This window comes from Pholcus phalangioides, unplaced genomic scaffold, assembly GCF_987345545.1.
Source record: "Pholcus phalangioides strain wild (caught in Gottingen) unplaced genomic scaffold, Ppha-v1.0 ptg000031l_1, whole genome shotgun sequence".
NCBI classification, from domain to species: Eukaryota; Metazoa; Arthropoda; class Arachnida; order Araneae; family Pholcidae; genus Pholcus; species Pholcus phalangioides.
Genome location: NW_028301621.1, coordinates 5,523,373 through 5,538,765, shown reverse-complemented (window position 1 = coordinate 5,538,765; position 15,393 = coordinate 5,523,373). Strand labels below are relative to the sequence as shown.

The 15,393-nt window shown below is 36.5% G+C and overlaps 1 protein-coding gene across 4 annotated transcripts in view; it reads left to right on the top strand.

Annotated features, from left to right (window-relative positions):
- LOC149067032 (erlin-1-like) overlaps positions 1 to 15,393 on the top strand; it is an 82,737-nt gene that overhangs the window by 33,710 nt on the left and 33,634 nt on the right. For all 4 annotated transcript variants that reach the window (XM_089252837.1, XM_089252836.1, XM_089252838.1 and 1 more), the window contains 2 exons: positions 7,425 to 7,486; positions 13,970 to 14,095. In XM_089252837.1, the coding sequence (XP_089108963.1) occupies positions 7,425 to 7,486; positions 13,970 to 14,095 (188 nt within the window). The remainder of the gene's footprint in view (positions 1 to 7,424; positions 7,487 to 13,969; positions 14,096 to 15,393) is intronic.

Below are 15,393 nucleotides of genomic sequence, written 5' to 3'. Positions count from 1 at the left end.
CAATGAGTGAAGAATGAGCGCGTTCTATTTATAGAAGAAATTTATTGAATAAAAAAAAATTGATTGAAGAAATTTTAATTTTTACTATATATATACATACACTGAAGAGCCAAAAAAACTGGTACACCTGCCTAATATCGTGTAGGGCCCCCGCGAGCACGCAGAAGTGCCGCAACACGACGTGGCATGGACTCGACTAATGTCTGAAGTAGTGCTGGAGGTAATTGACACCATGAATCCTGCAGGGCTGTCCATAAATCCGTAGGAGTAAGAGGGGGGTGGAGATCTCTTCTGACCAGCACGTTGCAAGGCATCCCAGATATGTTCAATAATGTTCATGTCTGGGGATTTTGGTGGCCAGCGGAAGTGTCTAAAGTCAGAAGAGTGTTCCTGGAGCCACTTTGTAACAATTCTGGACGTGTGGGGTGTCGCATTGTCCTGCTGAAATTGTCCAAGACCGTCAGAATGCACAATGGACATGAATGGGTGCAGGTGATCAGACAGGATGCTTACGTACCTGTCACCTGTGGGTCTAGGTCAATTCGCCGCGCTCAACTTGTCGCGGGACAATTCGTCGCAACGTCAATCCGTCGTGCTACAAACTCGTCGCGGTACAAATTTGTCGCAGGCTCATTTCGTCACGGTACAAATTTGTCGCAGGCTCATTTCGTCGCGGTACAAATTTGTCGCAGCCTCATTTCGCCGCAGTACAAATTTGTCGCAGGCTCATTTCGTCGTGGTACAAATTTGTCGCAAGCTCATTTCATCGCGACAAATTTGCATTGCTTTAAAATTCATATGTTTGTTGTGATCTTATAAATAGGATAGGTGCTTTAGGCATAAAAAATGGAACTAATTTTTTTTCTCATTTATTGGAAATGTTCCCCCTGCCCAAGCGCGTAGCGAGGGGGGGGGGGGGGCTTGGGGTCTGCCCCCCCCCCCGAAATGTGAGAAAATGACCAAAAAAGGGAAAAAGATGGCCAAATCCATTGTTCTGTCACTTTGGTCCCCCCCCCCGAAATGAAAGTGGTTCCCCCCCCCCCCGAACGAAATTTCTGGCTACGCCCCTGCCCCTGCCCATCTGTTTTAATTTTTATGAAATGAAGGAAAGTATTCATTGAAGTCATTAAATTTTTAAAATTTAATTTTTACCATATAAGCCGCATCTCTGTCGGGATTTCCATTTCTCGCAGTGAGGGATGTTGAAGAGCTCACCCAAATAAACAAATTGAGATCAAATTAGTAATTGGAAGGTATTCATTGAAGTCATTAAATTTTTAAAATTTAATTTTTACCATATAAGCCGCATCTCTGTCGGGATTTCCATTTCTCGCAGTGAGGGATGTTGAAGAGCTCACCCAAATAAACAAATTGAGATCAAATAAATTTTTAAATTTTAATTTCCACCGTATAAGCCGCATTTCCCACTTTTTGTCGGGATTTGAGTCCCTGAGTACGGGTTTAAGTCCCTTATAAACGGAATGAATGGCGATTTTCAGCCCCCCCCCCACCTCCTCAATGTTTGCTTCATGTCGGCACCTTTGACTGGCCAAACATGCCGGAAGTGTTTGGAACTTGTGGGTTCTTGTCTTGATCTTGAAGTAGGAAATTTTGATTTCTGAATCATTTCTCTAGGTGCTCATACCCATTCCATAAAGTACCCTGGGCACCAACAGCATCTCTGTCTCTGACACCACTGCAAATGTCAATCGATTTTTGATATCTTTTTTTTCAACTCTAAAGTAACAACTCTCGAGTGAAAAGAATGAAATCAGACTTTTAATTAGATCATTGTATGGAACTTCATGTATATGACACTCGAAATTAAAATTGCAATATCAATTACATTTAAAAATTTAACTGCATATAAAAGTTTAATTATATTTGAAAATTTGGTTATAAAAATTTGAAATGTTAAATAATTGATTTTTGCTGTGATAAAATTTCAATATTATGTGGAAAAATTTCGGTTTGTATGATATTCCCCAAATTACAGTGAGCCTATCTTTAACGGTAAATTTCTATCTGCCCCATGGGCTCGAGAGTTTCTCCCCCCCCCCCTTCAAGAGTCACCAACATTTACCATTACAGTATCTCCATAAGAACCTGAAATATTTAATTAATTAATAATTCAATTAAATTGTTGGGATTTCTCACAGCGAAGGGAGTTGGGCGCAGATCCAGGATGGAAATGTACAGTGCTTATGAATGACAGTTCGATGAAGTTTTCATAATGCCCACAGGATGAGCACAGACAAAGGCAATATAATCACCAATAAGAAAGATGACTATGGGTCAGTCGCATAGATACAATATAACCATTAATCTTATGTTTATAATCAGTCGCATATCTTTGGCTGGCTTGTTTGAATATTTTCACATAGTTTTCATTAGCGTCTAAGCTTTTTGGTACAAGGTTGGTGTGCTTGGTCTACGGCTCCAGTCAACGATTAGTAAAAATTTATTCTTACAATGCAAGTGAATGAACATTAACAGACAATGTAAGATCATTATATTCAGAGGTATATTTCCTAGGTGGGGAGGGGGTATGCGGGCTTTATCCCAAAATGACAAGTGAAAGGGCGTGACCGAAATTAAGTAATTGGTGATCAAGAACATGAATTAGAAAGGAAGAAGGAATGCAAGGTTTGAATAGCCCACAGGTGGGAAAGCTATAAATCCACCTCTGATTATAGCCTACATTTATTACGATAATTTTAATTTTAAAAACAATTCGTATCGTACATATAAACACTCCACAATATCTAAACCTTTATTTATTTTCAGTGCTTTGAGTATCATTTTATTTACACTTATATACGTGAATATCGCAGTAAAAACCCGATGATGATTTATAGAATAATACGTGATGGTATTTTGAACTACCATAATTTCTTTTTGAGATACGTAGAAGATTTCAATTTATTACAATTTAAATTGAATACAAACAATTTAATTTTAAAAAGTACTACATTATTTTTTGTCATCCGTATAACCTGTATCTCTCTTTAAGATACAACAAAAAACTCAAATTAAGAAAATTAATAATAGTCTAATTCATTTTGAATTGCATTTAAAAGTTTTGCGTAAAGTTGCGTAAAAAGTAAAAATTAGTATTTAGTATTAGTATTAACAGTATTTAAAAATTGCGTAAACGTTTTTATAATTTCGGAACATGAATTATGGGGGAAAAAACTTTTAAACACACACGTAAACCAACATATAATTTCCACGTTCGGTTTTGCAATATTCCATGTTTATGCCAACAGAAATATGTAGACCAAGCACACCAACCTTGTTCCAAAAGCTTAGATGCTAATGAAAACTATGTGAAAATATTCAAACAAGCCAGTCAAAGATATGCGACTGATTATAAACATAAGATTAATGGTTATATTGTATCTATGCGACTGACCCATAGTCATCTTTCTTATTAGTGATTACATTGCCTTTGTCGGTGCTCATCCTGTGGGCATTATGAAAACTTCATCGAATCGTCATTCATAAGCGCTGTACATTTCCATCCTTGATCTGCGCCCAACTCCCTTCGCTGTGAGAAATAGAAATCCCAACAAAAGCGGGAAGTGCGGCTTATACGGTGAAAATTAAATATTAATTTAATTGAATTATTAATTAATTAAATATTTCAGGTTCTTATGGAGATACTGTAATGGGGCAGATAAAAATTTACCGTTAAAGATAGGCTCACTGTAATTTGGGGAATATCATACAAACCGAAAATTTTCCACATGATATTGAAATTTTATCACAGCAAAAATCAATTATTTAACATTTCAAATTTTTATAACCGAATTTTCAAATATAATTAAACTTTTATATCCAGTTAAATTTTTAAATGTAATTGATATTGTAATTTTTATTTCGAGTGTCATGTACATGAAGAATAACGATCTAATTAAAAGTATGATTTCATTCTTTTCACTCGAGAGTTGTTACTTTAGAGTTGAAAAAAAATCAAAAATCGATTGACATTTGTAGTGGTGTCAGAGACAGAGGTGCTGTTGGTGCCCAGGGTACTTTATGGAATGGGTATGAGCACCCAGAGAAATGATTCAGAAATCAAAATTTCCTACTTCAAGATCAAGACAAGAACCCACAAGTACCAAACACTTCCGGCATGCTTGGCCAGTCAAAGGTGCCGACATGAAGGTAACATTGAGGAGGTAGAGGGGGGGGGGGCTGAAAATCGCCATTCATTCCGTTTTTCTTTTCTATGAACCATACGTAACAATTCGTTTGTCATCCAGTTATTAATAAATTTATGCGTTCTCCTAGTGCGATATTTGAAATTATTTTTAATAGAATTCAATCCAAATGCAAAAGTTTTATATTGCGTATCGATATCAACATTATCCCTCCAATTGTATTTATAACTATTTAGAAAATTAGAAAGCATATTTTTGTCGATTACTGTAAAATACCTACAATCAGAAATTTTTGAGCTTGGAACTGTATCATGGCTCAGTTTCATAACTATGGGAAAATGATCAGTTAGATTATTAATAATTATTCCAGAAGAAATAGTGGATGGGTTATTTTGTGATTTAAAAAAAATATGATCGATGCAAGTGGATGTATCTCTCACTCTAGTAGGCTTATTTATCAGACACTTAAAACCATATTGGCTTAGACAGTTCAGGTAATCAAGGACATCAATAGTGTTTGTAAAAATGTTTATATTTAAATCCCCAATAATTATAATATCAAAATTAAGGTTGGAATAAAACAGATTGGATCTCATTATTAAAGTCAGCTATTGTGAATTGGTGAGAACGATAGACAGGTAAGAGTGCAATATTAAATTCCTTACTGAATAATAGGATACATTCAGCCGTTTTGTGAGATGAATATCAATCTGAAAAAACCCAGATTTTTCCATAAAAAGACTGTGATTCTCCCAACCTGCTATTCTCTCTACAACAGAAAAATTGGTTGAAAGCATCCAACTTATTATACAAGTTCACTTCATTACTATAAATCCAGATTTCAGAAAAAATTAATAAAGATATTTTGTTTAAACAACTTGAAAATTCTGCTAAAAAATTAGTTCTGCTAAAACCCTAGTTAGCTTGCAAACTCTGAATATTTGTATGAAATATATTTAAATTATACTTGGTGGGTAAAGACGTAAAAAAGGCACGTATATCATCCAGACTTGTAATAATTTTACAATCATAATAGGTTCAGTTATTATATCAGTTAAGAAATCGAATATAAATCCTTTGCAGAGTTTATTTGTAAGACTGGATGATTCATTCTTTCGTAAAAACATTTTTCGTCACGTACCCAACCTAAATTATATTAATTTTCGTTCAAGGAAGAACAACTTCTTCAGCTCAAATTGAAGTATATCGGGATAGCAGATAATCAGGAATTGATTTGTGATGCACTTACTTTCTCATCTTTCAATTTCTTCAACACTTGATCATGCACCAGCTTGCACTAGAATTGAACTATAATCGGTTTAGGTTTTTCTTTATTCATACTAGGCACACAGTGGGCGACCATTATGTTATTGATCATATCACATTTAGCCAAATCTTTGATCTTAGATAGGATCTGGGACAGATTCTCATTTTCTGATTCTTGAACGTTAGTAATCTTCATGTTAGTTCGTGTTGAATAACTGCTTCAACTTTGTAATGTCATAATGCAGTTTACTTATTTTGGATTTTATCTCAATATTTTCAGTTGCGAGAGCCTCATTACTTGATAGCAATTCTTTTTTTTTTCTGCAGTTGAACTACAGAGTCTTTCAGGTCAACATTATTAAAATCAATTACTTGTTTGAATTCTTTCAGCATGTTGGTTACTAAGTTGTTGTTTGTTTTGTTGCATTATTTTCTTCAAACAATCCGAAATATTTGTGGAATCACTGCTGCCAGCAAAAGGATCCTTGGGAGAGGACGTACGCGTTGCATAAGTCCATTTCTTCAGCTTAGGGGTCATTAAAGTATTACGTCAGCATCAAGGGGGGATTTCTGATTCACTGACTTGTGATGACAAGGGGGAGGAGGTTTGGATGATGCTTACGTCATCAACCACCCTTTATGAAGATATGAAATATTCTTAATGGCATCTTATTCGGTGCGCTAAAAACAAAAAAAAAACTTTCGATAGTTATTGGGCACCTGAACTAACATTCTCCCTATTGATAAGTATTTTAGTGGTCTCTAAATGTTTCACGGATCCTTCAAGTGCTCTAGAACTGTGCCACGTATCACTCAAGTGATCTGTAGTTATGCCACGGATCACTTGCGTAATCTGGGAATGTTCTATGGGTAACTTGAGTGATGTAGAACTGCACTGAGGCCACTTAAGTATTCTAAAACTGTGCCACATGTCACTCAAGGGATCTCTAAATGTGCCACGGATCGTTTAATTGTACTGGAACTGTGTCGCGGGTTACTTTAAGTGATTTTTGAATGTGAAAGCGATCTGTGAGGCCTACTTTAGTGATCTGAAAATGTGCCACAGACCACTTAAATGCTCTAGAATTGTGCCACGGGTCATTTAAGCGATTTGTAAATGTGCCGCTTTTCATTTTTACAAAATTAGGTTTGAGCGGGAAGGCACATCAGATAACCTTCAGGGCCACATTTGGTCTGCGGGTCAAGAGTTTACCATATATAGCTTAAAGGGTGGATCGCAATCAATTTCTTAAAGAGAAATTTTGAGTTCTTAGCCTTCAAATGGTATTGAAATTAACAGAAATTGATTGTAATAACATATAAAGGTATTTTCTTTCAAAATTTAATTTAAAACAATTATGTTTCGTCTGAGGGAAGGTGCACGAGCTTCCCCCTCCTGCGTACGTTTTTGATCCCACCAATATGCGTTAGGAGGTAAGGGGCAGTGCTGACGAAATTTTGCTGAGTGGGGTCAGAGTTTTGGTGACTTTTGCTGTCGGGGGGGGGGGGGGTAAAAAATGACTAAGCATTTGCTGATGTAATACTTGAACGGCCCCTTATCTTGTGAAAATCTATGCATGGTAACCGCCTCACGTAAAATGGAAACTTCTTTGCACACATTGCATTTGAGTGAATTGGAAACCTTAACTAGATCAAAGCATGTGTCATATTTCAACATGATTAAATGATGTAGTTATATGACAGGAGCTTAAATACTTACATAAATTAATTCATCAACTATTGTTTGAGCCTATTAGTAAAACATTTGCCACTAAATGTCTTGAAAATTACTAAAAATTAAGAAAAATTATGGAGCGACAAGTGAGCACAACCGATGCTGTTTGCTGTTGCCACTTACACATGTTCAAGCCTCAGAGATAAAATAATAAAAAGAAAATGTTTTGTGGAGGAAAATGGAAAAAAAATTACATAGCAAATTCATAAGTTTACTTGCATTCAAATTTTTGTATTGAAATTTTTTTTTCTTTATAGTGGTGGTGTCATGATATATTTTGATAGAATTGAAGTGGTTAATACCCTTGATGCAAACAGTGGTATGTGCTTCTTTTTTCTTTATTTTTTTGTAGCTTGTATAACGTTACTTGAATTTTAACTAGATAACTTATATACTGATTTTGTAATAAATATAAAAATTAATAATACGGACACAAATATTATCACTTAGATGCTATTCAGTTGCAGTGGAACCTTTATTTAGTTACTACCACGGTAACTTGACATCTATTATTCCTATCGTTTGCACAATATCAAATTCAATGAGGTGGGGGAACACCTTTAATTTGGCACATCTATACCCCGCTTAAGTCGACTATGTACTTCGTTCTTACAACTAATGTGTGTGTGTGTGTGTGCAGAAATTTCCCAATTCGTTCATCAGTCCAAAAAATTTCATAACATTACTCACTTATAAGGTGTGTCCCAAAATGATAGAGCCACCTGTATTTTTCGGTTTTACCTAAATTTTTAGTTTATGCTTATAAGAGCTGCTGTATAACACCCATGCCTAGCTTGTATTAAAACTTTTTCAGAAATTGTTTTTTGTTGAAATTTCAAAGGATAAAAAAGTTATCAAATATTTTCTCTTGAAGAGTGCCCGAAAATGATAGAACCACTTAGGTTTATCGTGCTGTCATGTAAAGTTCGCTGTGTTTGTACAGTGAGTCGTCGCTGCTAGTGACTGGATGAGAAGAAAAAAAATGGTTTTATTGTATTTTCAACTGTGTAGTTTTCTGTCTCAAATTTAATTCCACCTTTTTTCCATAATGGATAGAGGGGGAAAATATTTAACAGCTCAAGAATGAAACAATTGATGAATTGCATTGGAATACTTAGAATAAGACAACCATAAGTATTCTTTATGGGCATTGTATAATATTTTATCATGTGTATATATTGTTTACAATTTTTGTTAATTGCATTTTTAATTGGGTTGCTATATTTTTGAAATATGTGACATCCATATTTTTATGGGTATTTTTTTCTCAGCCACCTTGTTGGGCATTTTGCCTGTTGCGGTGTTGTATTTGTATTTGTATAAGCTGTCGTTTGGAACCATTGCAGAATCAATTTGCAGATTCCAAGCAGTAGTTTCTAATTATTTAAAATTAAAGGAACTGTATGGCACCAGAAAGACTAATGGTCATCGCCCTGTATTGACGAAATTCCAGAAAAGTGTGAAAATAACATCGTTTCCATGGGCAACTCGTAAAGAAGGTGCGAAGGTTTGCATTCCCTTGAAAATTTCAAGTTATTAATTCCTCAAATGTATTTGATACTAACGTAATACCATTGAATTTCTTTATTTTCAAATGAATTTGACAAATTAGAAAAAAAAAATTTCAGAACACACTGATTAAATAGTGTTTCGTACAGTATGGGTCATATGGTAGAATTTCGGTGGAGCCTTCCATGGAGAGAGAGCTCTGTTTTATTCTTTCCCACTGAGCTATAGAGAAACTTTCTTTATAGCTCATTGGTCTTTCCTCTTTAGGTGCTTCCCATCCTGTGCCAATACGAGAGACCCTTAGCCTGAGGTCACCTTAGACTGAGAAACACAAGAGAGGGAAAAAGGGGATTGTTAGCACATGTGGTTATGCTTGTTTTGGCCACACTAAAAAAATGTGCCTTGGATACTGATGCCGCCATCTATCTTTTATTTTACCTGATTTTATTCAGCCGATCCTGAATTCTACAAGTTGAGGCAGATCGATATAATTCTAGGTGCAGATGTTTTCTTTGATATTCTAGAGCCGGAACGACTCTCAACGCCTGGTGCTACACTTGCAGTGATTGCAAAACTTGGATGGATACTGACTGGAAGTGTGCCAGCTAAAGAGAAACTGCAAGAACTCGAAATTAGCTGCATTCAGATTGAGTGTTGTAGTGATATTGTGGACAAGATTCTCAACCGGTTCTGGGAACTGGAAGCAATTCCCGCCGAAAGAGAAAAATTGTTCGATGAAATGATGTGTGAGGAAATTTACTCTGCAGATATCAAGAGAAGTGATTCGTAGGGTTTGATACGAGTGGGTGGTAGGTTGAAACATTCGAATCTTAGTACAAGTGCCAAGAATCCATTGTTCCTGCCTAAAAATCATCTGACATCCCTGATAGTGGAACATTTCCATCTCAAATACCTTCATGCTGGAACTGAACTTGTTCTATCAATGATTCAACAAGAATTCTGGATTACATCGGGTAGAAGCATTAAGAAAAATACTCAACAGGTGCATAACCTGTTACAGATTCAAGGCACGACCTGAAACGTCAATGCTGGGTAATTTGCCCGCACATAGAGTCCTGCCCTGCAGACCGTTCCAAAGAACTGGTGTAGACTTTGCCCATCTGATTGCAATGAAGCCGATATTAAAGAGGTCGAAGGTTCAACTCAAGTCATACTTAGCGTTGTTTGTGTGCTTCACAACAAAGGCAATGCACATTGAAATCATGTCAGAGCTAAGTACTGCAGCTTTCCTTGCAGTATTTAGAAGATTCATATCCAGAAGAGGGAAGCCCACAGATATGTATTTGGACAATGTAACCAACTTCAAGGGTGCTGCCAATTATTTAAAGGTGCAGTTCGAACTCTGTAAATCTCAAAAAGTGCAGAAAATTATCTCTGAAAAAAAAAATTAATTGGCACTTCATTCCTCCATTATCACCTCACTTTGGTGCACTGTAGGAATCCAACATCAAATGTTTGAAGTGTCATCTGTTGAAAACGTGTAAGGGAAGTGCTCTCACTTATGAGGAGTTAACTAATCTGACTGTCCCGATTAAAGCTTGCATGAATTCAAGACCCCTAACTTAACTTGGCCAAGATCCAAATGAGCTGTAAGCTTTGACTTCCGGACATTTTCTCATCGGTACTCCAATGACTGCTGTACCTAAAGCTGATGGTGAAGCATCGGGATGTCTACAAGCCAAATTAGCCAAGATACAAAAATTGCAAAAGGATTTCTGAAATCGATGGTTCAAGGAATAGTTGACCAGTTTTCAACCAAGGATTAAGTGGAAATGTGAGATATCGAACATAGCAGTTGGTGATCTCGTTATCCTGAAGGAAGACACCTCCCTTTGAGTGCCACTTTGCCTGAGTGACCCAAGTCTTTCCAGGTGACAACGAAAAGGTCAGAGTTGTGGAAATCAAGACTGTGAATGGTGTATACAAACGTTCCGTAAATCATCTTTGTCGTTTAACAGTTGATTATTCAAGTGTCACCTTTTTGGGGCGGGAGTATGGATGATCGGAAATCGTTTTATTTTTGTTTTCTTCCTTTTTATAAATTATTCTCATTATTACTGTTTGTGAGATGGCAACAGTTAATTAAAGTTCTAAACATTGTGGTGGCAAGTTGCACATGTACCTTTTGTATTGAAATGAAATATATGTTTTGTATTTGAAATTAAATCTAGTTCTAAAATGTTGTCTCGTAATTTACATCAAGCGACCGCAAAGCAAACCCCAAAGAAATCAGCAAGCGCATATTGTGAAGTGCCAGCGACGATAGATCTAAAATAGTAGATTTGTATAGAGAACATACACACTCACAGACAGAAAATAAATTTTGTATATATAGATTGTATGTGACTATAATTTTGTAGCACACCTTATTTTAATTTTTTTAAACGTTTATTTGTCTGTTGAAAATTCTCCCTTATGCTCTTATTGAGGGTAAATTCTGATAATTCCTGATGAAATTTGAAACTTGTCCTGTGGACTATGACACTTGAGGGATCTCTAAATGTGCCATGGATCGCTTAAATGGTCTGAAATTGTGCCACGGGTAACTTAAGCAATCTGTAAATGTGCCACTTGGTTCATTTTTACAAAATTAGGTTTGAGAGGGACAGGCCACATCATAATTCCCCGTGCCACATTTGGTCTGCACTGGCCAAGTGTTTACTGCGGATCTAGGGTTACTTATGTGGCTTAGAGGTAGGGTTGCAATGAATTTCTTAAAATAAATTTGAAATTCTTATCCTTCAAATAGCATTGAAATTAATAGAAATTGATTATAATAACATATAAAGCTATTTTCTTTCAAAATTTTAATTATTTAAAAAAATATTTTTTGCATTAAAAAAATAAATTTTTGATTGTCTGGGGAGGGGACCATGAGCCCCCCCCATCCCAGACCCTCCCCCTGCACGTACGTCTCTGATCCCACCAATATGCGTTGGGGGTAGGGGCAGAGCATAGCCCCCACATCCTGTAGCGGGGCCCCTCAGTCAGACTTTTAACGGGCCCTTTCTGTAGTTAATTTATAGCATAAAAAAGCAAAAAAATGATGATAATCGTCCCGGGCCCTGTCAGCCCCCCCCCCTACGTGGGGGCCATGGGGCAGAGCACTGACAAAATGTTGCTGATGGGGGGGGGTGTGGTTTCAAAAATGCCTAAAAATTTGTTGACGTAATCCTTGAACTACCCCTAATTTTAAAGCACACATGTGCTCAACCTATGGTCTAAATGAGGCCTGCCTCAAGTGGCCCCGGTACACTTACAGATAAATAAAGTTGCTCGCAGCACATTCTTACCTCATTTAAATTACCTAGGCATATTTCCAGATCTCCCAAGTGGCTCGCGGCACATTATTACTTCAATTAAGTGGCCCGAGGCAAATTTTTCAGATCACTTAAGTGGCCTGTGCACATTCTCTGATTACTTGAGTGACCCGCGGCACATTTACAGATCACACAAATAACTTGTGGCACTGCTCCAGATCACTTAATTGACACGTTTTGAAATCAATGAAGTGGCTCAACACTCTTCAAAAGTTTGAGTCAAGTTGAAATTTCCCGCAAGTCATTCAGGTGGTCCTAAAGTGTGCCATGGGCCACTTGAGTGGTCTGGAAATATGTCAACAATGCCATTAAAATAATCTATAAAAAATGCATTGGGCTAGTTGATGAAGTGTTAATGTACCGCAGACCATTAGGTGATCTGTTTGTTGCAAGCCACTCAAGTGATCTCGAGGCATGCTGAGGACCACTCAAATTATCTGTAAATGTGCGCAATGCGCTGTAAACATGCCCCTTAAGTGAACTGGGGGTTTGTCGTGGGTCACTTAAATGATTTGGAAATGCGCTTTGTGTCACTTAGGTGATCTGGATATGTGCTGTTGGCTGCTTAAATGATCTGAAAATGTACCTCAAGCCACTGAAGTAATCTGGAAATGTGTCCCACTTAAATTATTTGATGATCGTTCGTGGGCCACTTGTGTGGTTTTGTTATTTGTCCTGGACCACATGAAATAACTCAGAGGACCATGTGTTAGCATGTGTGTTTTAAGGCACACTAGGTTCTTGTTTATGCTATTGATGACTGGCATCGCATCTTTGGAAAAAAACAGGCATTTATAAAGCATGCAGGTCATTCAAATCGTTGTATCCTTCGGGTGTAATGTAACTCCAGGAGGTGTTATATCAAGGGTGCTCAACATATAGTAGAGTGTGGGCCATTTCATTGATTTTGAAATGTGTTGCGGGTCACTTAGGCTGACCTGTAAATATATCTGGGTCAATTGATCTGGAACTGTGCCACGGGGTCTCTTGAACGATCTGGAAATGTGTTGCTTAGTTCATTTTACAAAATTAGGTTTGAAGTCGTCTGTCACAACAGATGTATCCAGGGGCCACATTCGGCCTGGGGGCAATGGGTTAAGCATGCATGTGTTACTTTTTTTTTCAAAATTCACAAGAAAAAAAAAATGTATCATGATCATTAATTGGACTTTTCAAGTAACAGTAGAAATTTGATTAATTTCTTTTCAGATTTGCTATTTACATTGTTTTTATCCCACATTCTGTGAAAATGAAAGATTTTTAAATTCGTTAGAGAGAGAAAGATTTTGAGTTTCTTGAAATATCAATAGATAATACTATAATTAAAATATATAAGGTGTGAATGTCTCTCAATGGCACAACATTTTTAAATGGCACAGTAATTTGGGAACTCCATTTTTCCCTTTTTTTGTCAGTGGTGTTTCTATTTTTCCTACTTTTTTTTTAAATTTTCACTTTTAGGCCTGAGTTTATTTATATATGTGCTATTTATTTTCTACTCTGCATGGGGAAGGCCTGTCACAAGTGATATAAAGTGTAATTTTAATTGTTTATACCATTGACACTGCTTATTGGAATCAATGATCATTATTCAGGCAGACTTTCCACAAGTGCAGAACAAACATAACACAGAAAAAACTGTTTATTAGGGGATTTGGGTTTATATATTTTTTCTTCCAAAGGCACAATTAAACACTTCGTAAACTGTTTCATCTGAAAAAATAGATCTGTCTCATTTTTCTTACAGGACTCGTGTTCATCTCACATGCACACACATCTAGGCCTTTTTTATATAAAAGTTATTGGTGTCAGAAACCACCAGTCTATGTGATCACATTAGCAACAGGCATGCCCTAGTGTATGAGAAATAGTCTTTTTCTCAGTCTTTATTGCCTATGTAAATTACTAACTTTATTGAACATGTTATTCATGTTATTTTGTTTTTTTTTCAGTGTTTGATATTGTAAAAAACTTCACAGCAGACTATGACAAAGCCCTAATCTTCAACAAAGTTCACCATGAACTGAATCAGTTCTGTAGTAATCACAGTTTGCAAGAGGTCTATATTGATTACTTTGGTGGGTTTGTTTTTTTATTTATATGTCATACTAATTGTTACTGGCTTTGGTCGCATAGATTTGGTAATCTGAAAATTACTCGGTGAGGATTCCCCCATATAATATTTGAACCCCCCTTGACCCTTTTGGGGGTTGAATTTTCAGAAATCCCATCTTAGTGGGTATCTATGTAATAAAATATAATACCGCCTAAATTTCATATTTATGGCTTCAGCGATTTCAGCTCAGTGATTATTGTTCCATATAAATATATATGGAACAATAAGGGGGATAAAAGATTTTAAAAAATCTCTTATCAGTAAATCATTCGTTATTGATCATTACAATACAAAAGTACTGACCAAATTTCAGATTTATAGCTTCAGCAGTTTAAGCTCAGTGTGATTTCCCAATATAATCCTCCCTCCTTTATTGGGCCCCCCTTAGAGGTAGAATTTTAAAAAACCCTTCAGAGTTTGTCTTTGCGTCAAGAAATGAAAATTCTCGCCAAATTTAATTAATGCTAACTTTGAACCCGCTTAGGGGTCGAATTTCAAAAAAAACATTGATAGTTAGCTTCTACATCATGAAATAAGACTTCTGATACATTCATTGAATTTCAATGATTTCAGCGCTATGATTTCTCGGTTATTTTGAGCCCCCCCCCCCTTCTGACACCCCTTTAGGATTGAATTTCAAAAAGAAACGCCTTCTTGGTTAGTTTCTACATCATGCAATAAATCTGCTAAGCAGATTTCATGAATTTCAGCATTCTTGTTTTGCCGTGATTTCTATGTTACCTTTCAACTCCCCTTTATGACCACCTTAAGGATCATATTTCAAAAAACCCCTTTTCACTTAATCTTTATGTCATCAATATAAAACTTCTGATCGAGTTTCATGACTATAGATTCAGGTGTTTTGGCTTGATGTGATTTCTCTGTGTTATCGTTGAACTTCCTTTTGACGCCCTTAGGGGTCAAATTTAAAAAAGAAACACCACCTTAGTAAATCTTTACGTCATGAAATAAATCTATTGACAGAATTTGATACTTCTAGCTTTAGCCGTTTTGGCTCGGCGATGATGAATCAGTTCACCACAGAGAGCAACAGTCCTACAACGATAAATCATTCAATCATAACACTTCACTCATAGTTTGAAAAACTGGTGGCAGATGGCAGCACTACACATAACAAGCATTACAGAGAAACACAAAAAACTTCACATCAGGTTTCACTACACGTACACGCACATTCCCGCATGTACCGATTCGTTGGGGGTTCCGCGGGGGGTTGGGTGGGCGGGGTGCATGTGTGGT